General features: G+C 38.6%; 1 protein-coding gene across 1 annotated transcript in view; it reads right to left on the bottom strand.

Moving 5' to 3' along the window:
* The window catches only part of LOC127621987 (circadian locomoter output cycles protein kaput-like), a 94,843-nt gene that overhangs the window by 25,727 nt on the left and 44,963 nt on the right, over positions 1-24,153 (bottom strand). Inside the window, exons 3-14 of the mRNA XM_052095829.1 lie at positions 23,829-24,059; positions 22,647-22,739; positions 13,724-13,783; positions 10,534-10,682; positions 7,952-8,043; positions 7,699-7,788; positions 7,487-7,607; positions 5,753-5,866; positions 5,012-5,130; positions 4,595-4,677; positions 2,869-2,975; positions 2,356-2,503 (exon numbers count right to left, since the gene is read on the bottom strand). Of these exons, the coding sequence (XP_051951789.1) occupies positions 2,356-2,503; positions 2,869-2,975; positions 4,595-4,677; positions 5,012-5,130; positions 5,753-5,866; positions 7,487-7,607; positions 7,699-7,788; positions 7,952-8,043; positions 10,534-10,682; positions 13,724-13,783; positions 22,647-22,666 (1,103 nt within the window). The 5' untranslated portion in view covers positions 22,667-22,739; positions 23,829-24,059. The remainder of the gene's footprint in view (positions 1-2,355; positions 2,504-2,868; positions 2,976-4,594; positions 4,678-5,011; positions 5,131-5,752; positions 5,867-7,486; positions 7,608-7,698; positions 7,789-7,951; positions 8,044-10,533; positions 10,683-13,723; positions 13,784-22,646; positions 22,740-23,828; positions 24,060-24,153) is intronic.

Genomic DNA, 24,153 nt, shown 5'->3' on the forward strand with positions numbered 1-24,153 from the left:
GGGACCATATATCAGACCATAACAATTCTGTTTCTTTCTTGTAAGTAGGTGATCTAAAGAAACATGTACATATGTACACATGTTTTGCAATACTTAAGATGGCCAAACATCTAAATATATTCTCACAAATTTAATAAATCTTACTTGTGATCCAATCAGACAAATGATCTTAAATGGGACAAATAATTTCTTAATTAAAACCTTAACTTAACCGGTGTAAGATGCAGTGTACATGATCACATCATTCTCAGCTTTCAACTTTGTTTTGCAAATGTATTATTTGTTATATTTTAGCTATGACAGGTCTCTTCATAAGGAATATTAGTTTTTGTTGGCAAATTTAGTATTCATAAAAGTATGGTGGTTATAAACCATAAGTTTTAATTTTTAATTCAGAGGTTCAGCAATACGAGATAAGAACAATTTCCAATTTGAGTAACCAGAAAGCTGTAAAGTGTATTGAAATATGTAAACAATTTGATATTTTTATTAAACTGTTTATTTATTTATTTTCCTTTTTGTTGTTGTTTGTTTTAATATACCTCTTGGCTCTAGATGTAAAAGTTTTGTTAGCATTAATACATTTTCTTTTTTAAATGTCTGACGTAGGTGTAAATTGACGGGTCCTTAAACAAGCCCTCATAATAAATCTCAAACTGATTGACAAATTCACTTTTGAAATGGATATCTGAGAACTGTGTGCCAATGATTGACTTATGATCAATAATATGGTAGTAAACAATACATTTTATTCTAAAGCCGCTTTTTGTATTGTCTTATCAATGATTAACTCTTCTGCCACAAGAATGTAATGCATTTTAATTATCTGAATATTTTGTATATATATATATATGTATGTATATAACTTTTAAATATTTAAAGATAACTAAGTATAATTATATATTGATATAAATATGTATAATCATTATATATTTAATTATTGTTATATGAGGGGCTTTCTCATCAAATATTTGTATATGCGATTAATCACGATGAATTAATCGGGAAACCATGTCATTAATTTTATTTAAAATTGTAATCGATTGACAGCCCTAATATATATATATATATATATATATATATATATATATATATATATATATATTGCATGTTTATTAGGTGCTACTTGTTACTGAATCAAAAAAGAAATGGAAAATGGGCACAGCAGTCACGCTTTTGATCTCAGTAGGTTAGGAAAAACTGCAATAGGATCAGAAATTAAGGGGGGGGGGGGCTTTTTTCACCAATGCAACTGACTGAAAGTGATACAAATGCTATGAAATTCAAAGTGTATGTTCAAAAATGCCCACTTAATAAATGTCTCTGCTTTTTGTTTCTAACATCTGACATAGTTTTTAATATTATATTCTAGTCCTAGTTATACATTTAAAATTAAATATAATTGATGCTGATTGAGGTAATACATTCTCAATTGAATTATTCAGATGGAGAGTTTGTGTTAATTCGTTCATTTAAATATTTTATAATATTGTCAAACAAAGTACATGAAACATGAAAATCAAATTCAGTGTGCAAATGTTGCCCCTTAATGACAAAGATAATTTCTTACACTGATTAAAGGGATAGTCCACCCAAAAATGAAAATGTTCTCATCATTTACTCACCCTCATGAAATCCCAGATATGTTTGACTTTCTAACGTCTCCTGAACAAAGAAAGATTTATAGAAGATTAACTCGACTCTTTAGGTCCATACAGTGCAAGTGAATGGTGACCAGAACTCAGAAGCTCCAAAAAGGAGATAAAATTAATCCATAAGACTCCAGTGGTTTAATCAATGTCTTATAAAAGTGATCCAGTTGGTTGTAACCAAATGTAGCTCCTTTTTCACAGTACATCTTGAAAGCAGTCTTCTTGGCGATCATGATTTCAAGCTCAATTACACATCCTATACCACCATCTGGCACTCTGCGCACGCATCAAGCACTAGGAAGTGTAATCGAGTTTGCAATCATGGTCGTGCCTAGAGACTGCAATGGCAAGATGTACAGTGAAAAATAAGTTACATTTTGGTCTGATCTCACCCAAAACCAACTGGATCTTAAACATTATGTTTATGCTACTTGACCTGCTATTTGGAGCTTCAAAGGCCTGATCACCATTAACTTGCATTGTATGGACCAACAGAGCTGAGATATTCTTCTAAAAAACTTTGTTTGTGTTCAGCAGAAGAAAGAAAGTAATACAAATCTGTGATGGAATGAGGGTGAGTAAATTATTTGTTCTGATTTTAGTGATTTTTAAGAGAATTGTCATTTTTGAACTATTTTGAACTATCCCTTTAATGGGAGGTCCTCACTAATGTAAGTTCTCTAGCGCATCCTGTAGCCCTCACCTGACCACAGTGTGTGTGCAGACGATGAACTCTGGGCGTGAGTTCCACTGATGATAGGTGATGTAGTAGTGAGTCTGAAGCCAGATCCACTGTTGACCTTTTGTTAGGAAGCGGTAATAGCACGATTTCCCTTTACCATACTGCATCACTGCAGAGAAAGACATCTTATTGTCTCATCTTCCATCAAAGGCATAACTCAAATACAGAGGGGTTCAAAAGTCTACTAATTTAAAATGCATCTTTTTTGCATTGGCAGTAGAACTGAAAAATCAGAGCATTTCTTATAATTTTCTATGTCCCCTTCTGTTTTAATGACAGTCACAACACTTGATAATCCATGTTATAAGCATGATTTGAGAATGTTACCATGGTCAAATGTCACAAATTTGCTTATTAGATCTTAACACTTTGTTCATTTCCAGGTTTAAATTAGATTTTAAATCCCAGGACCCAACTGTACACTGCACATGTCAACAAAGACAATGTCATGAAGTGCAGCAAATTTCAACTCACAGTGTTCATGGCATTTGGCCAGGGTCTCCAGGTCATCCACGTGGTAGTAGTCATACCCTGATGTACCCAGAACTTCAAAGGGAAGGTAGCCTATGATGGGAGGTGCCCTGCATAGTATAACATATGCAAATTTAGAGCATCTGCATAGTCATATTTAAAAAAAAACCTGCCCATTTATTGACTGCTGTAAAAAATTTAATGTTTTAGTTTTTGTAAAGAAAGATTTTCAGGCATTCCGTGAGTCATTCACATCACAAAACTTTTTAGGATTAGGCTTGGTAGCTTCTGCTAAACAAATGATAGTGTAGAAAATCGTATTCACTCCAGTACCTAGCAGCTGTACCGGTTAAACTGAATCCTCAATTTAAACCAAATATGATGTGGTTTGCTGTGATGACCCAGCAACAGTTTTTACTAAATGGCTTATTTAAACATAGTACAAAACTCGCCAAACAAAAAGGCATATGAGGATTTTACCACGAAAATGGGGTTTGTGCTATACCAGATGCTTATGTAGCTCTTAGAGCCTGTGGGCGAACGATAGCTGCACGCAAGCCATTGATTAAGGACTCTAATCCGAGCCATATTGTGCTCTAACAAAGTGCAAGTTGGTCCCACCGCAGGCCCTCAGGGGTTAGCTGACTCACATCAAACAAACACAGGTCTAAATACAATCAGAACTGATAGAAGTCTCAAGGGAAGTGTGTTGTGACTGTCACAGGCTTACACAGCCAGGGGCATGGGACTTTTCCAAAAAATTGATACTGTAATGTACAATGAGTCAGGTGGAAGAATAGAGTTGAAAGGAGAGGGGATGAAGGGATGTAATGGAGAAAGAGAAGAGTAATAAATTAATATATGGACTCTATTTTGGAGCGAAAGAGAAGATATGAGAGGTGTGGTGATGTGTGTCCTTGCAGATCTTCCCATAGCAACACAAAAAAAGTCTAAACCAGTGGTTGGTTGTGACCCAAAAATGCATCGCAGGTCTGTTCTGATAGGATTGTGGACAGCAGGGAAAAATTATGCTAAATGCAAATTATAAAACGCAATTAAACATATAATCTTACAAAGATAAGACAGCAAAGATAATAGGCTTATCATCTTTTAAAAGGTAAAGAGAAAATGCATTCCCATATGTTTTTTTTTTGTTGTTGTTGAAGTTAAAAGGATGTATATGCATTCAAATGTTATTTTGGTGCAATTTGGAAACTAGGTAAATTATGGAGATTCCAACATGGAAAGTCTGCTTGACAAACCCTCATCCTTGAACACTGTAATATTATTACATTTTGCTTAATATGTACAATAAACAGTTTTGGTACTGTTTTGGGTCAGTACTTGAATGTAAAATCTGGGTCCTGAAGCAAAATTCAACAAGAAACAAAGTTGTTCTGATGCTCTATGGCATTTTGATGCATATTCCACAGCATACATAATACCTGTATGCTGATACTCTAATACAATTATAAATCTATTCCTTTTCTGCCAATAACAATAAAAGAACAAACCTCCTATTATGTTAGTAATTTTCATATTGTTGCAGTTTGTGGTCATTTTAATAAATCTGAATGTTTACTTTGAAGGACAATTCTGTTGTACGATAAACGATTTTTGGCACCGTGTTTGATCGTCATCACTTGATGTAGACTACAATATCTGGATTGTGAAGCAAAGCCAAGATCCACAGGTCTAAACATTCAGAAGAACAAATGAGGCTTTGTACCTGTGGTCCAAGAAGAGGAATTTCCATTCTAAACTGTGTCTGGAGGTGAATTCCTCATTGGGCTCCTCCACATTACACATTTCCTGTAGAACAGAGGTTATACACATAACCATTCTTAATGTATGTCTACAAGAAAAACCTCTAACGAGAACAGAAACCAAGTGACCTACTTCTCATAGTGAGACTATTTTGCATGCTGGTCATTTATCAGTGTCTCCAAAACAAAGCTAATTCTTGCACAAACATGCACGGTGTCTATCAACACACCCACACATAGACACCAGTTCTCTCGCTCACACATACCCAGTGTCATGATGAATGTATAAACAGCAGAGAGTTTTGTTACTGTCTTTCAGGCAGATGTTAAAAGTCAGAGGACCAATGAGAAGGTGACAAATCATCTTTGGCTCAGCCTACCTTGATAAACTGAGGTTTGGCTAACCTCACAGTTGCTATGAAACACACTCTGTCTTCGAACGCAGACCTCATAGATCGCTGGATCACTCCCTCAAAGCCATTACGTGTTGAGTTAGACACTAAAGCAAATATAGACAAATCGGGGCAATCAGCAAATCTTCATAAATGGAAGCTTTGGAAGGAGAAATATTATAAACAATAACCTGTTTTTTTTTTTGGACCAACCACTAGGCGGCAGCACCTGCGTGATCTCCTATCCCAGCTTAATATAAAGAGGTCGATTCCCCTAAAAAGTGTAAACACTGCCATGCTATCAAAATTGCTGTTTGTTTGAACAGCCCAACAAACCAGTCTGACATAGCAACATTGGCTGAACCAATGGCTTAATTTGGGGTGGCACTATAAGTCTGACAACCAATGGAAGACAGGTGACTTGTTTGAAAACACTCTTTATTTTTGCTCTTCTGTTTGGTGATGCTAATAGTGCAGAATTTACACACTTTGCAGAAATTATACAGAAATGAACCACAAATGGTCAACTTTCCACCAATTTAAATCTGGGTCAAAATCCTGTTTCTCTGCCACATTAGCTTTCCTCATCACTTCCTTTTAAAAGAATTGTCCTTACTCTATCTGCTCTATGAAGAAGCCAAGCAATCAGACACTTGGTTGGGTAATTCAATAAATGGATCCATATGAAAGACTCAGGCTGATGCCATAGGCGTTGGTTCTGACACTCACCGGTGTTGAGGGACTTAAAGTTTCCGATGAACTTGACATACTCATAAACGGGTGGCTCTTTGGGGTCGATCGTCCCCCGGAGCATGTGGCAGCAGAACTCTAACTGGTTTTTTGCTGAAGGGAAACAAACAAACAAAAACAAGAAAATAGCATTTATGAGCGCTAGTCACAGCCAGTCTATGATCAGTGAGCTCGCTGAAATGAGAGGCAATATCAGAGGGCGAGAGAGAGAGAGAGAGAGGCCAGAGGCAGCATAATAAGAATGAAACAAATGATCCAGTTATGATGAGGAGGGCCTATTTTCACTTCTTCACTTCATGCTTCTTGATTGATCAGATTGCATTTTCCATCTACACTTGACCATATAAATGTGTCTCCTTAACATGGATACAAATCAGATCCACTAATCATGTATGCACATACAGAGTTCAGATCCGTGATGATGCTGATGCCAGACACCAGAAATTATTTCAAAGATTATTTTGTTTCAAAAGTTTAAAAGAGTTTCTGTTGAACCTCTCTTCGCCCACAAATGGCAATTAGTGTTTGAGTTTGCAACTGTCTCATCCATGATTGCTCACTCACATATACATTTGTAGTGGTCTCAAACTTCTGTATGCTTAGGTTGGGTCTCAATACATATTTCCTGGTATGATTTGCTTCTGATTCACAAGCTCTTGATTCGATTCTGTTTCATTTGAATATATTTCAGAATATAATGTCCATTTTGCATACATGTAAAATAAATTCTCTCTTAGCTAATGTTGTAAATTACACAAGGAACCTTCTAACTTGGTACATTATGACAATATTCATTTTTAAAATTTAACAACAGGGCCCAAACTATACAGTTCAATTGCAATATATTTAACAGACATAATAATCAACACAACAAAACGGAAGTAAACTTCAAAGCAAAAGTGAAAGAATCGATCTTTGAATTTTAAGAATTGATATCGAGTTCAAACGTTAACATATGTGGCCTGAACAACAAGATGCATTTACACATGAATGATCTGCATCTTGAATGCTCGTCAAATCACTTCCTCTGCATTTACCCTAGGTCTTTATTTGAAAAAGTAAAAACTAGTGCTGTCAGTCACTTATTTTCTTCAATAGCAATTAATCACAGATTTTGAAAGTGCTGAAATTGTACTTTTAATATACCTCTTTTTCCTGTCAAAATACACCTATTTCCTTCTTAGGAAAGAAAACCAAACATTATGTAATGACATAATGCTTTATTAACATTTTCCAAACAAAGTCTTCCACAAAATAAAGATAGAAATGCACTAAAATAGCACCAGTTAAAGTAACATTAAATACTTCCCAAAGTCTAAATGGGAATTTAATTAATTGAAAGAACTAGTTTCCACATAGGTTGGCATTAAATCTCTTAAACTCTCATCCTCCACAATATTAATCTGCCGGTAGACTATGGCTATCCACTTTGTTACAGTAATTGTGAAGCTATGTTCATGATTCGTGTCAGAGTGTCAACGCTATCGTCAAGCGTCGCAGACAAAAGCGACTCATTCTATGTTTTGGTGAAAGTCAAGACTTGACATGCTCCTGTGGTAATTAAAATGCACCTTATTTAGGCTGAAAAATATTTGATTTCTATCACAAGTTCTATCTAGGTTTGTTTGTACAACAAATAGGGTCAAGTGACCTCTTAGGAACAGTGGATAGGGCCAGATCTAAGTGCAAGACAGAATGAGTGATGATTCTTACTCTTTAGGTAGTCTGGGGTGAGGGTCTCTCCCTCCAGTATGTGTGTAGACAGGGCTTTATACACCTCAGAGTGCTCACCCAAGGGAAGAAAATTCAACAGATTCTGATCGACAAGATCCGACTGGAAAAAAAAACAGACATTAAATCACCATCTCTCATACCTACAAAAGTAAACAAGTACACACAGCATCCAGAAGAGTGTTAATACTCACAGGTAGATGTTCTAATAAAGAAGTGACACTTTCTGAGACATAGATTATGTTTCCGTCAGTCATGATGGCCAGAAAGAAGCCATCTAGTGCCTATAAAATGAATCAAGGGAGAATATCAATTTAGCTGGAGTTTGGGATTAATACAGATTGTAAGATTTACCTTAAAATCCAGTGATTTCTGTTTTTACCAAATTAATACACGAGTATGGATTTAGGCAAGTGTGTGTATGTCTGTGAGAGAAAGTTCTCTTACCTCCAGCATCAGTTGTGTGAACTCCTCATTGCTAAGAAAGGGAGGCTTCCAGTCCTGACGTATTTCACTGGACTCAGACTGTGCAGCAATTTCTGATAGAGAGGAGAAAGTAGTTGAATGCAATGTTTATGTTACAATTTATATGAATATTGTATAAGGGAACATTTTATATTTATATTGCTAAATGGTCAAAACGTTTTTAAACTTTTTTTGGCCTTTGACAGGTAAAATATTTGGCCCTGCGGTGTGACAAATACATTTTTAAAAACACAAATATTCAATGTAGATTTCATGTTAATATTGTCTTTAAAACTACATATATAATAGTAATAAAAAACATTTTGCAACATGCAGTTTAAAATAGTTCTAGATACAATTATAGCATGTCACACTACAAGACATGTTAACTTCCCAAATGAATTTCATGTGAACAACCCCTGTACAACTTTTGCAAAGACTGCTTCAACAATATTTAAATAAGCTGCCACTTGGTGTGAAAAAAAAACTTGGTGGTTTTACAGTACATGTAGTCAGGCAGTCTTTTCGTTTGCAAGATTAAATCAACTAAGGAAATGACCAAGGACAGACCACCCAGCAGTCTTTTTTCTTAATATTATACTGCAAATTATAGTTTCAGTTTAGTTTTCATTTACAATATATAATGCACGCAAAATAAGATAACGAGACTATGGGCTTTATTGTCATGAGTGCGCAAAATGCAGTGCAACGTGGTACGACCGCACGCAATGTCTTATCGTTACCAAGCGGAAAGCACAGCTGGGCATGGGTGGGAGTTTTTTAGCTACTGTGGGTGTAAACTCGTAAACTATGGGTGTATTGTATGTAAATGAAGTGGCGCAAATAGCAATTTTCCTAAGAATTTGGTTGTTGTGCTAAGACGTTTCAATACTATCTCTTAACTCAGTTTGAGATTTGTGTTAAACACAAATTGAGGTCATTTTTCAACTATTATTATAATTTTTATTATTATGTTTTAATGTATTATTATTATTGTATATTTACAATTGTATTTATGATTTAATTTTGACTAGTAATTGTCGTAGAGTGACTTTTAATTAGGGTTGTCGATTTAATGCGTTAATAATGTGTTAAAAAATTAACGCATTTAATCGCAATGCTTTCCTGAGAAATTCCTGAGAAATGCAAGCTTGTTTTTTTTACCTATTTACTCCAGAGGGCAGTAAGTGAAATTTCAGCTCTGTGAGCAACAAACAGTTTATTACAGTAAACAAAACATTAACAACTCTTCGGCGGACACACAACAAACGTGCGGTACGTTCTTGCGTTCAAAACACTTGAAGGAGCGCAAATGCGAACTGAGGGATCTCAAGATGTGTTAAAAGATTGAGTATTAAACTATATTTAACTTGACACAGTGACCTAAATGTTTTATTTTTATGACACAACACACCCGAGACGCTACACAAGCATGTCTGATGCAGGTCGTATGGTCTTTACCTCACAAATATTTAATTACCAACAAGGTTTAGGAGGTGTCCTTCAAACTGTTACACCGTTTTTACCCAGTCAATCTTTATTTAAGAAATATGCTCCCTGAAATAGATCCACTTTGCTCCTTCTTTAATGCTGTAGATTAATCTGCCCCTCACCTTTTTTGGGAATGTGTCCACGCTGTAGTATTTTGGAGAAAATTTTGTTTGTTTGTACGTACCTCTATTGTAACTAGTTTTTCTTTGCTTTATAAAGACGTTTTATTTGGTTTTCACAGTTTTGATAATATAAGTTAATATTTCTGATTAATCTGTTTATTTTTCTTGCCAAGTTTTTTTATACATAAGCGTAAATTTATGTCTATAAAGCTCCTATTTGAACTTTTTTGTAAAGACTTAAAATATTATTTAAATACTCTTTGTACCTCCAACAACTCCAAAGCATTGAAAAGCATTGTACTATGTAATGAATATGTCTTGGCATTATTGTAAAATATATCTGTAGTATTGTGTACTATGTGTACCCCTGGCTTGTTTCTTAAAAAAAAAATGTCTGACACAGGTGTAAATTGATGGGTCCTTAAACAAGCCCTCATAATAAATCTCAAACTGATTGACAAATTCACTTGTGAAATGGATTGCTGTGAACTGTGTGCCAATGATTGAGTTATGATCAATAATATGGTAGTAAACAATACATTGTATTCTAAAGCAGATTTTTGAATTTTCTTATCAATGATTAACTCTTCTGCCACAAGAATGTAAAGCATTGTAATTATCTGAATATTTTTTTTATTTTATATATATATATATATATATATATATATATATATATATATATATATATATATATATATATATATCAGATAAATTATATCAGATAATTTATAGATATATATATATATATATATATATATATATATATATATATATATATATATATATATATATATAAATTCTATAAATTATCTGAATATTGATTTATTGATTCTATGTTTATGTCTTAAGACATTGCCTTGCACATAATGCTTGCGCTCTTAAAATTGAGCCCTATGAGTTGGTAGCTATTATGTGAAACTTAAATTAGTGGTTGCCTGCCACTAAAGCAACCTTTATGCTTGCACAGAAAGTCAATGCTCTTCTGTAGGATGGTAGACTTGTCCATCTTGCGGGTGTTGCCCGGCAACATGGTGCCCAGTTCCTTGATGAGCACATTGAACTGGTCTCGCCTCTTCTTCTCAGACTTGTTCCTAGAAACTCTGTAGGTGCAAAAACAAAAGGTGGAAAATTCCACAGAGAAAATCAGTCTTTGATTTTAAAAAAATTTAATTGGCATTTTAGAAATGTCAAAGACAAAATGACAAAGAGTATAAAATCTTTTAAAATCACTTCAAACTCTTTCAAATTACAATAGGAAGCAATCTAATCAGAGGAGGATCTATCTGGCAAAAGTGAGAGAAACCATTTCACGGTATTGTGATCATACTGTATACAGAAAATGAGGGTTGTGCACTCAAGTTTAAACAGTCATAATGTCACTGTTACTGTTGTAACCTCCATTCCTGAGGGAGGGAACGAGACGTTGTGTCGAATGAAGTGACACAAGGGGTCTTCCTTGGGAGCCTTGCGTACCTCTGAACTTGAGAAAAGGCCAATGAGAAATTGGCAGACAGAATTTGCATGTCCCGCCCCCGGACAAACGGGTATAAAGGGAAGCAGGCGTGCGTCTGTCAGTCAGGTTTTTGCACTGAGGAGCCGAGAATAAGGTACGGCCATTTACAGTGGTAGGTCTAGTGCCGTGGCAGAAAGGACACAACATCTCGTTCCCTCCCTCAGGGAACGGAGGTTACGATAGTAACCGTGATGTTCCCCTTCTGTCACTCACTCAACGTTGTGTCAAATGAAGTGACACAAGGGGACCCATTCAAAAGCGCCACGCACTAGTGTCTCAGCAGGTGCAAGCAGGCTGCTGCATGCTAGAGGCAACTGTATCGGCTGCACATAGCTCTCCCCAACACCCCCAAAAGAGATGTCAAATACAGACCTTAGGTTCCCAGCACCCCTGAGGGGGGAACAGGTGCTATATGACTAGCATGGGAGCAAGCCCGGTAGCCACAGCCTTTTCTCTCTCTATGTCTCTCGTATAGAGTGTGAAGCGGCTGGGGCTATCTTAGCACTATGAAATGCATCGGGGAAGGCGGTCTTTCCCGATCCTATTCTTTCAGGTGGAAAAGACCTTGCAGAGGCCACATCCTGCCCAGACTAGGGGGAGGTGACATGTGGCAAATACACCAAGAGGGTTGTGAAACTCTACGTGGGAGCAGCGCGGTGGTTGGTCCTGCCTGATGAGGGAGGAGCTCTACAAGAACGGCAACCGGGGGAAAATACATCACTGATGCCACACTTCTTGTCGAATGTGCTCGAACCCACAAGGGGGCGGGCATGGCCTGGGTCTGGTAAGCCAGCAAGATGGCGTCAATGACCCAGTGAGCTAACCTCTGTTTGGAGATGGCGTTCCCTTTCCGCCATCCACCAAAGCAGACAAAGAGCTGCTCAGAACATCTAAAGCTCTGCGTGCAGTCCAAATAGATACGCAAAGCACGTAGGGTGTTGTAGGAACCTTGGGGACGTAGCCCGGTCACGGCCACAGGATAACGTGAGTGTGTGCCAGACCAAACTCCAGGCAGGTGACGCTGACAGAGAACGATTGCAGGTCCCTAACCCTCTGTACAATCAGGAGGGCCGTCTTCAGGGAGAGGGCCTTGAGCTTAACTGAGTCAAGCGGCTCGAAGGGGGGTCTCTGAAGGCCTGAGAAGACCACTGAGAGATCGAGGTGCTCGACAGGCTGGGGCTGAGAGCTGGGCCCGTGTTGAGGCGGAGCTGCCTGTTGTTTAGCCACAGGGGGATGCCCTCGGTGGGCAGGCGGGGTGTGCTGGTTTGGCGACGGCGTGGCATGATCTGAGAGATCACCTCCGTCTGCCTTTTCACCGTCGAAATCTGCTGGGTGAAGTCGTTGATAGTGTGGCCGAAGAGGCCAAGTTGGGAGACGGGGGCATTGAGAACGTCAACGTTGCACATCTCGACCATGTTCAGCCAGAGGTGGCGCTCCTGGACCAAGAGGGTGGCCATCGCCTGCCCGAGTTCCTGCGGCACGTCGGGGTCTGGACTACCCAGGTGCAGATCGAGCCCAATTGAGTCCTCTGCGTCAGACGTCTGGACACTCTCCGATGCAGTGGCGATGTCATCATCCAATTCCGGTGGCTCAAGGCTGGCCGCGAGGCGAGCCGCATTCATCCCGAACTCGGACGGAAGCAAGCGGGCGGGTGGTTCGTGGGGATTTACCCGGCAAAACAGAGCCCGTCGTCATCCCCAAATCACCTTCATTGCCAGCCGGGTCGTCCTCAATCCTGTGGTAAGAAGGAGAGACGTGAGGGGCGGTTGAAGTGGCATTCACCTTCAGGAAGGAGAGCCGCGACCGCAACGCTGCCATGGTCATGTTCTCGCAGTGAGTGCATGAACCATCCACAAACGCCACTTCGGTGTGATTGCTGCCCAGGCACACGAGGCAGCGTCTGTGGCCATTGGTCTTGGAAAGATATCGACTGCATCCAGGAACTACACAGAGGCAGAAGGGCATCTTGAAAAAGACGCATCCTGAAAAGGACATTCACGTCTGTGTATTGCTCTTTTATGAGTGAAACTCAAACTCTTTTAGGGAAACAACCTCTTTTATGAGGGGAAAACACTATTTTAGGCAGTGAAAGTGCTGTAGGATCACCCAGGGGCGTGAACTGCACAGCATGCAGATAGAGAGAACGCCAGCTGGAAGTCACCGTAGGATCCAACAGCAGTTCTTCTTGCCAGTAGAGGTGAGTGGAACAGTGGTGCTTGCTGTTGCATAACCACTCGGCTCCGTAGAAATAATTTGACTGACAGACGCACGCCCGCTTCCCTTTATACCCGTATGTCCGGGGACGGGACATGCAAATTCTGTCTGCCAATTTTCATTGGCCTTTTCTCAAGTTCAGAGGTACGCGAGGCTCCCAAGGAAGACCCCTTGTGTCACTTCATTCGACACAACTATATCAGACTTGAGTTTCTATTTCTGGTGCAAAACCGCTTTGGCTAAGCTACCTAGAAAATTACTTGTCTATACAAATTTCTAGTCATGTTTAAACAACTTATTCATCAAGTAATGGAATAATGGTTTGGATTATAGTAAGAATTTGATTGGAGTAAGATAAAGAATATTCCAAGTGAACAATTAGTTTCATAATTATTGTTTTGTATGTCTAATCACCTTTTTGCTTTGTCCTTCTCATCTTCCTCCATCAACCCATCAAATATACTGCTGTCATCCCTGAAAACAGACCAATAGCAAAACAGGTTAGACCAGCTTAACCAATGTCAGCTCTACTCTGTCTGTGTAACTGGCCAATCAAAACAAGCTTCCTTCCCCACCCATTTCGGAGTATGTGATCATAACATCATTCACTGTGCACAGCTATTAGTATTTTAGGATCTGCAATCGATCGTTTACTGAGGAAGTATTAGTGTTGGGGGATAACTAGTTCTACTAGTTTTCAGTATAGTGACAGTAGCTGAACTGTTTCTTAAAAACAGTAGCTTTTCCCATAACAAGGTACTTTTAACAAAAATTGTACATTCATTTTTACAGTATGTTACATTGTACTGCCCACAAAGCTCTACAGCAGTGAACTGAGGTGATAATTGAGGCTTATTTAAAAATATACCCCACTCCTTCATATACATGTATACTGTATATAGTACAGTGCAAAAGTCTTAGGTGAAAAATGTTGCATAGTGAGGATGTCTTAAAAAATAATGTCATAAATAGTTTAAATGTATCAATTAAAGTCCGGTAAACAAAAACCACCCCCTTTGCCTTTAAAACAGTGGCAATTCTCCTACACAGGGGACACAGTTTCTTGGTTGTTGGCAGATAGGATGTAAAGACTTTTGCACAATGCATTTCAAAGAATTAAGAGACCACTGCAAAATTATCAGTTTCTCTGGGTTTACTATTTATAGGTATGTGTTTGAGTAAACTGAAAATGTTTGTTTTATTCTATAAAGTACTACCATTTCTCCCAAATTCCAAATAAAAATATTGTCATTTACTGCATTTATTTACAGAAAATGACAACTGGACAAAATAACAAAAAAGATGCAGTGTTTTCAGACCAATTCTTTCAAGAGCTATACATACATATTGTGGCAGGGCGGAGGGCGGGGTCGGGTCGTGATTATACACACCCGGTCCCTTATTAGGCTAATCAAGCCTCCGAGAGAGATAAAGGCAGACTGCGAAGGATGGTGAGGGAGAGAGAGATTGTTTACGGACAGGTCCGTCATGTGGGTGTGTTTGTCTTTTGTTTAAGTTAAATCATTAAAATATTATTTATGTCGTCAAGCCGGTTCTTGCCTCCTCCTTTCCATTGAACAGCGTTACACCGGTGCCGAAACCCAGGAAGGAGGAGGGATGCGCTGTATTAGAGTTCTCGCCACTACTGTCCACCCCAACAGAGCAGCTGCGGCCATCTGCCTGGGGACGAGGAGCACAGCTGCCTGGAAGCGGAGAAACGGCCGCTGACCGCGCGGGTAGAAGGGGCTCCTAACGACCGTCTGGAGCGGTCAGGGCTGCCGCCAGGGTCGGAGAAGTCCCTTACCAGCCGCTGAAACGCAGCAGGGTCTGAGACAGCCGACCGCGAGGGGCTCGCTGCCGACCACCTGGAGTGGGAGAACCGCTGCCTAGGGGCGTTGCTTAAGCTCCATCAGCCAATAAATTGGCATGACTGTTTAATAAATTGGCATGACTGTTTAAGGGCTTCAGACCAAGTGACACTCGGGGCGTGTCCCAATGCGATTAAGCCGCTTCCTATGAAAGGGAACCATGTTCCCCGTCTGTCACTCACTCGACGTTGTGTCGATGAGTTGACACTAGGGGTCACTCCTGCGGAGCCCAGACATCTCTGATCTTGAGAAAAGGCCAATGAGAATTGGCGTGTGGTATTTGCATGCCACTTCCCCGGACATACGGGTATAAAAGTAGTGACGCTGCACATCCACATCAGATTTCTTCTTCGGAGCCGAGAGAGCAGTCACAGAGCTGAATTCCTCTGCCGTCTTCGTCATCTCTACAAAGCTGTTGGTTCTATGGTGCTTTCCAGCGGTTCTCCCCCTCGCACACTGTGTTGTGCTGAGCACACCCCTGGGCACTTCAGCAGCAGAGAAAAAAGAGCTCACAGAGTGAATAACTTTATATATTTATATATATATATATATATATATATATATATATATATATATATATATACAAAAAATACAAATAAAAGAGTATATTTCTCTAAAAGAGTGGCGCAAACGGTGATGCGTCTTTTTCAAGATGTCTTTCCGTTTTGTGTATTTCCTGGTTGCGGTCGTTGTCTCACCCCGTCTGATGGCCACGATCGCTGCCTCTCGTTTCTGGGTGCTACCCACGTGGAGTCAGCGTTTGTGGATGGTTCATGGCCTCACTGTGAGGGCATGACCATGGCTACGTTGCGGTCATTCCCGTGGTGAAGACCCCAGAGATGCGCAGTTGGATCAGTGCTTTCCTTTCTGCAGGAAAAGTTGGAGGGCTGGCTGTCCCCCTCCACCTTGAAGGTGTATGTAGCCGCTATATTGGCACATCATGATGCAGGAGGAGGCAGACCCAGCCTTGGCGTTGCTGTGTCCGGTGCGTGCTCTTCGCATCTACTTGGACCACACGCAGAGCTTTAGAAGCTCCGAACAGCTCTTTGTTTGCTTGGCGGACAGCGGAAGGGAAGCGCTGTCTTCAAACAGAGGATCACCCACTGGGTCGTCGATGCCATCACAATGGCATACCACCCCCTGCACGTGCCGCCCCCTGCTGGCCTACGAGCCCATTCTACCAGGGGTGTTGCGGCTTGCGTGTCCCTCTGGCCACAACACTGAACCAACCGCTGAAAGCGCCGGATCTTTGGCTCGGCTCCTCAGGGTGATACCTGCTCCTTTTATACCCGTATGTCCGGGGGAGTGGCATGCAAATTCCACACGCCAATACTCATTGGCCTTTTCTCAAGATCAGAGATGTCTGGGCTCCGCAGGAGCAACCCCTAGTGTCAACTCATCTACACAACATCTCATTCCCTCCATCAGGGAACGGAGGTTACGTCAGTAACTGAGACGTTTTTTAATACAGTTTACTGTATCCACATTGTAACCATGGATTTACTATACAGGTTAACCATGAAAATGATTGTGGTTACTATAGTTTTGATAAAACCATAATAACCATATGATTTTTATTACCATAGTTTTCATTTCACTTCATTATTACTATGGTTTTACTATGAATATAAAGGTTAAAATATGGCTACTATACTAAACCATGGTACATTTATTGTGAGGGAACACAAAACTTACTGCAAGGTCATGCAAAACTATTTCCGAAAAATAATTCCCGCCCTGTCCTCTAAGGGGCTCTGCACATTCCAGATTATGGGTTAGATAAATTCAACAAAATCTCATGACAACTCTTTATAATTTGTAGAAGACAGCAAAACTGTAAGATATCGTATGAGGTACGCCTTTTATTCCCATTGAGATTACCAATCAACAAATTGAATTTCAAATTGTTACAATACAGGCATATATTTTGAGCTCGCCTCTGATCCAACACTTTTTTTAAAGAAAGAAAATGTCTGTGAACTAATCTGGTAACTCATTCCATATTTATTTAGGCAATACAAATGATTGATGTATGTCTATAGCATGTAATACACATCTCATTTCAAACCACATTTTCTTTCTTTCATGGTACACAAAAGTTATTTTCCTTTAACAATAATGGTTAGGTTTAGGGTTTGGGTAAGCGGTTAGACTTTATGGTTAATTTAAGGGTTAAATCTGAAAATCCTAATAATATTGTTTGAAGATACATTTGTCTCTACTGGACAAAATATTATCTGTTTTTCCATAGCCAACTCATAATAATAGTATAGCCTGTCATGTGACCAGGGTGGAAAATCCTTTTTGGTTGCTAAACAATATGGACAAGTTATGTGTGTCAATTTCTTTAATCAATTAACTCATTCATCACTCACAGAAAGAAAGAGGACACATTTTTATTTTTAACATACTGTAACATGCATCTAGTAAATGTTTGTCTGCCTTAGAGCCACAATAGCACCATATTAAGTAAAAATTACAAATGAATGCTTTAGTCACATTTTCAAGGACACGGGGCAAGTTTCATCATTTACCAGTAAATACATCACTGCTTGTACCACTACAGCCTTGTGCGTGACACACTGCTAGCATAAGAGCATGTGTACTGGATCATGACTCCATTCCCCATTCCACACCTGTCTTTAAAATTTGTATATTTAAATAGACCCTCTGCATAGTTACGAGACTCACTTTGACACATTCACGCACCTTACACACATTTTCTATGGATTTAAAGTGAGAACAGAAGGATGTACAGGAAGGATGTAATTGTTGTGAAGCCACACAAACAGGTCAATTAGTCACTGAACAAGCAAAGTGTGGTATTTTCTTTGGTTATCTACAGGGCACATGATCTAACAGCTGTCCGAACACTATTGTGACTCACTTGTATTGATTGATCATTCTACTCATTTGAGTATAGTGAAAAAGCATTCATTTAAACAAATAGAAGTAGCTAAATGTGTCATTACATAATGACCTCACTTACAGTGACATATGCACAAGAAAACAATGCAGAACTTGTGTTACAAATGTGCAGCTCCCTCAGATACACGCATAGATTCTGTGGATGGCTAATCATTAACTTTAATAGTGTTTGTGTTGTATGTGAAATAGATAGAGTAAGAAGTAAGAGAACTGTTGTTGCCTCCATTCTACAATCTTTCTTAATACAAACACGAAAACACTGCAACCACAAATATGTAATAAAGATGCCTATTGATTCCAGAAAAATCATTTCAAAGGAAAATATTGATCATACACTATTCAGCATCATTGAGGCTCAATGTGTCCTGAATGAACACTTGATGAGGTGTTCATTATTAAATATAAAGTATGGTTAGGATTGGTAAAAGAAGAGAATATCTTATGGATTCTAAAAAAAGGGTGCAACAAGTGGTGCATTTTACATAAAAACATTGATGAGTGTGTTTGCATGATGAAATCATACAGTTTTGGCATAAAAAACATTTAGAAGTAACTGCCAGAATGCTGGTAAAGGTGTTACATGCAGAGTGAAATTGGTTAATGGGTAACAATCTATGTGAGTCGATCAGTTTTTTCTTCAACCTTTTCGATCTTACCCGAATAAAAAAATGCTGTTGAAAACATTTACATAACCTTAAATGTTGTCAGGTTATTAAGCATAATCAGTCTAAGACTCATTTACAGCTATTGGCAAATATCAAAAGCCAATATTTGAGTTGGAAGCCACAAAAAACCCATGTCAAAAGTGTTGCCCACACAGTACACTTGTCTGTTTACACTTTTAAAGCAGCCCAGAACTGTTAAACACACACTTGCCCTAGATATGCTTGATAAAATGTTTATCAGTGGATATCAGAGACGTGGACTTGAGACTCATTACTTGAACTCAGGTTAAAAATGTTGGCGTCATGTTGCTTCACTTGGCAAATGTTTGAATATTTAAGACTACATTTAGCCAATTCTGACAATCACAATTACTTATGAGTTGACTCAGATTTGAGGGAATGACTCAAGGGTCATTCCGTCACAGACAGAGCTTCGTCTGTTGCTGTCAGATGGTCACTGGGTACAGAGATTTTGAATGTTTTAAATACAGAATGTGTGGGAAAAACGTCAGACATAAAAATGAAAAACATCTTTATCTAACTACATGAGACAATGAGCAGCTTCATTTCTGAATGAGTTTGTTCAGCATTATAACTTTATAATAAACAGTTGACTTCAGGATCCTTAAAAAGTTTTTGCTTCATTTAAAGTAAAATTCATTATAAACTGTTTTTGTATACTATTAGTAATATTTGAACTTATAAACTAATAACATGACTTGAACTCTGTACCCGGAAACATGATGCGAGATCTGACTTTCACTTGCAAACTATTACTTGGTCCAATGTCTAGCAGATAGGGGGTGATAGAGGCTAAATGGTTTGCAGATATTCACACAAAACAATTACTTGAATACACCTCTTCTATGATAAACATGTTTTCAATTACTGTGTTCAAAGTCATTTTGATATTTTTCTGGGGCTTAAAGTAAAAAATGTCATATTGTGTAGCCGTCCTAAGACGTTAAATAAAATATGTTTCTTTTTCTAAAGGAAATTCTTGAAAAAATGTATGTTGGCATGAGTAGTGCAGAATAATCTTTATTTTAATAATAATAATAAAAAAAGCAGTACATTTTCTATTTAAATAAATGATTAATATTTAAACTTGTGTTCAACCAAATAAGTCATTTGGTGAAACCAATAAGTAGGTAGGTAAATAGATAGATAGATAGATAGATAGATAGATAGATAGATAGATAGATAGATAGATAGATAGATAGATAGATAGATAGATAGATAGATAGATAGATAGATAGATAGATAGATAGAAAGAAAGAAAGAAAACAGAGAGAACTCCTTTAGACCCTCAAGACTGTTTGTAAAGTAAAAAAAAAAAAAAGTGAAAAGGCACATTTAGTTCTAGTCATTCTTGATATCTAAGAGTGTTGCTGCTTAGTGTAGTCTACATTTATCAGCTTTTATTTATTAACTACATGTGCTATGGTAGTTTCAGGCCTTGGTCCGAACACTACCAAGCATGACAGATTTAAGTGCATAATTGCTGACAACATTATAAATCGTTGGCTGCAAAACCAGAGTTAGAATTTTAATTAAAGCAGTATTTTTAAATATAAATGTTTACTATTATTTTTAAATATAATAAAAATAATTAAAATGAAATGCAAATAGTTGTTCTAATTGGCATTAGGATTAATCAGTTTTTTAATGGTTTCAATTTACACATGCGTCAGATGGACATCTTTGGATGATGCGTTTTTTCAGGTTTATAGTTTTAGAGACCCTATGAAATCAAAGTTAAAGTTTACTAGTGTTCCCCTAAAAGTTGGAAAAAGAAACTATAAGCAGATGTACACATTTAAAGCTTGCACTAGAGAGATTTTTTTCCCAATCAAATGCTCTCTATAATAGAAAATGTTCCTCCCCATAACACATGCAACTAACAAATCATGGTTAATTGTTGTGACATAACAAAAGCCTATCAGCTACTTAAAGGTGCTGTAAGTGATTTTTTCATGGAAGGGTATGCAAAAACATTTCCTATTCCCTGAAAGATATTACTGAAATAAGTGTCCTGAGATATCTCACCTGTCTCTGTGACAGCTGAAAAGTCTGTAAACAGCAAACAAAAATGTGTCCACGGTTCATGGTCAATGACGCTTTTTGCCTGTCAATCATTTTGCCCGTTTTCATAGTATTGTAGTTGCAGCTAATTATTTAGGCATTATGCATTGTTCATAACAGTTGTCAGTTGAGGGTGCTTTATTGCTGCTGTGTTTTTATCAACCGTTTCTGCGCTCCATAAAGCTAATTTTGGTATCTTTGCATTTCAGGGTTTTGGAAAGAGGGGGTGTGGCTAATCCAACGACTCCAACTCATGGAAGTAGAATGGCTAAAATTGCTTACAGAACTTTTAAAAAGGGGACATGCCCTTTGACATGTCCCACACAAACTTCCTATGTCAACAGGAAATACACTCACTGAGCACTTCATATAGTATATAGTATCACTTTTAAGTCTGATGTGTAGAACTGGTTCAAAACTTTGTTTAATTTTCCAGAGATATGGAATTACTCCTATTCAGTTTATTGAATAGTTTTTCATGGGGTAGTTTTACATTTATAAAAGTAAGTAACATACGGGAGAGAATTTAATGCACATGGCTGTAGCTTGTAATATTGCTTATATTTATTAATATAGCAACATATAGTGATTTTTATACCTGCAGAAGTGTGGCTGTGTAATTAATAATTGTATGATATGTGCCAGGAGCTTCAATTAAGGTTTACATCAACCAAAAGAACGTGATGTCAGTGATTTCGACTGTAGCATGATTGTTGGTGCCAGATGGGCTACTTTGTGTATTTCTATAACAGCTGATCTCTTGAAATTTTCAAGCACAACAGTCTATACAGTTTACTCAGAATGGTTCCAGAAACAAAAAACATCCTGTGAGCAGCAGTTCTGGGGACGGAAATGCCTTGTTGTTAAGAGAGGTCATCGGAGAATGGCCATGGCAGCATTTCCCACAAGTATCACAAGCTTAAGTTGACTGTAGAGACCATTGGCACCAATGGTTTCTAGGATCTTTTTAGACTTATGATGCTTTTGGGAAACATTGCCCAGACTGGTTCAAGCTGAAAGGAATGCTACGGTAACTCAGGCAACCAATCAATCGTACAATTGTAGTGAGCAGAATAGCATCTCAGAATGCACAACAGCCACTTAAGGTTCATGTAAGTCTGAGATAGGAGAAGACTGACAGAGCTTTTAAAGAGATCCAAACTCATTGAGAAGATAAGAAAACCCAGATTGTGCAAGCGCCATATGGTGATGTTCTCGACTGGATGTACTGTCTCCCATATTTTACCTGGAAACCTTTGAGAGCGGAAAAAGGAGCTACAGCTCTGTTTAATGTGGTGGTAATCCAGGGATTAGCCTGAAAAGTTCCACACCCTGCCTTACAATGGCCCATATCACTGTAACTCGACAGGCCTAACCAGTTAGAAGGAAGCCAGGCATATTGAGGGCGGAAAGGGTGGGCATGTTTAATGTTATGCCATTCACTGTTGTCGCTATAGTAACTGGCCAAGGGCGTGTCATATTTGCGTGTTAGAGGGAAAGGTAGCAGTTAATAATCATAGATGATAAGACTGTTTAATATGAGCATTCTGGCTCTGGTGCAAATCTTTCTGTGCATCAGCTGTAATGATCTTTTGTCAGGCAAAAGATGCAGGACAAGAACACTCTTGTTTCTTAGTGACAATTTGTTACAAAATAACTCTGAAGATCATTTAGCAAAACATTTCAAAATAATGTGGAAATATTTATTAGCCATTTGACTGCTGTATTGTGTTCTAATATTTGGTGGAGATTTTGGCTTTTATTAATAGATGGGGTCAACCAAGGACTCACCGGTCTATGCTGGAAGTCATTTTTGTAGTGTGTTCAGGGTCGCAGTTGTAGAGAGAGGACCTTTAAGCGTGAGGTAGACATTTGTACATTAACCTGGGTAACACAAAAGGGCAAAACAACACCAGTTGAGTTTATGCAATTAGAAATGCATTTATTAAAAGAGATAGTTCACCCAAAAAAATCTGTCATCATTTATTCACCCTCTTCCATGGAAAACAAAAGGAGATGTTAGGCAGAATGTTAGCCTCTGTCACCATTCACTTTCATTGTATGTAAGAAAAACAAAAGATGCAATTAATGTGAATGGTGACTGAGGCTATTCTGCAGATAATCTTTTTTTAAGGGTGTGGAACGAGGGTCATACGAGGGAGAGTAAATAGCCGGGTTTCCACTAAAATTAGTGCGTGCGAAACTAGTGCGTGCCAGGGCCAGTTGAGTTCCAACTGTCACTTCCGAGCTTCATTGTGCCTCCTCAGGGCTTTCTCTGGGCCAACGGCCAATGGCCTTAGAGTCCAGAGTCTAATACATCAACTTGAGTTTTCCTCTTGCTTGTGAAATGGGTGGAGAGTGTGACACTGGCACCAGGGTTGTGTATTAAGGGTGGGTTTTAGGGCAACGCTACAGGGCTATTGGGCCGATGGTGGGAATGCAGATCGATGTTGGATCTCGCTGCTCGAGGTCCAAGGTCAATGGTCTCGGCAGACCAGCTGATAGCCCTGGCTCGCACAGGCCCAATGGTGGAAAAGTAGCTAAAGATGTCAGAATTTTCATGATTGGGTGAACTATCCCTTTAAACGGTCAGTTATCATGAAGAAATGGCAACTGTTTCACTTATTATTTTTCAAATATAGTAGGCAGTATAGAGTATATACTACACAGTATTAAAGTAGTAAGCTATAAGCTAGTATTCCATTCTGAACCTCAATCCAGTCAATCTCTTTCTTTCTCTCCTTTCCCGCATTTATACTTCTGCTCTAGATTTTATACTACTCTGTTTTATGGTATTCAGTATTGTGGAACTACTAATATTGTTGACTGCTGTATGATTAATTGCTGGTGCTTTTCCTCATTTGTGAGTCACTTTGGATAAAAGCATCTGCTAAATGATTAAATGTAATTGTAATTAATTATGTCACATGAGGAAACAACACAATTCAATGATCCATTCAAAAGCAAACTTACCTCCAGGCATGCTTGCACTAAAGAAGGAATAGCAGCCTGCCAACGGATGTAGGGTGAGGGCAGTCGGTGGACAAGATAGAAGTTGCGTGTATGTTGATGTTTTTTGTGTATAGGGTCTCTAAGTAAACCTAAAGATCAAGGTTTAAAATCCCGCTGTGGGTCCCTGTAAGGAGTGGGTGCTTTCCGTCGGGTGTGAGACTGGAGGTACCACATGTTAGAACAAGCCACTTCCTGAGAAAAAAAAGAAAGAGGGCACTGGTTATCAATTTGCAATTACAAATTTTACATAATTTTTGCGTGGGTCCGGGAAATGCCAAGCTCAGTG

This window comes from Xyrauchen texanus, chromosome 28, assembly GCF_025860055.1.
Source record: "Xyrauchen texanus isolate HMW12.3.18 chromosome 28, RBS_HiC_50CHRs, whole genome shotgun sequence".
Lineage (NCBI taxonomy): Eukaryota > Metazoa > Chordata > Actinopteri > Cypriniformes > Catostomidae > Xyrauchen > Xyrauchen texanus.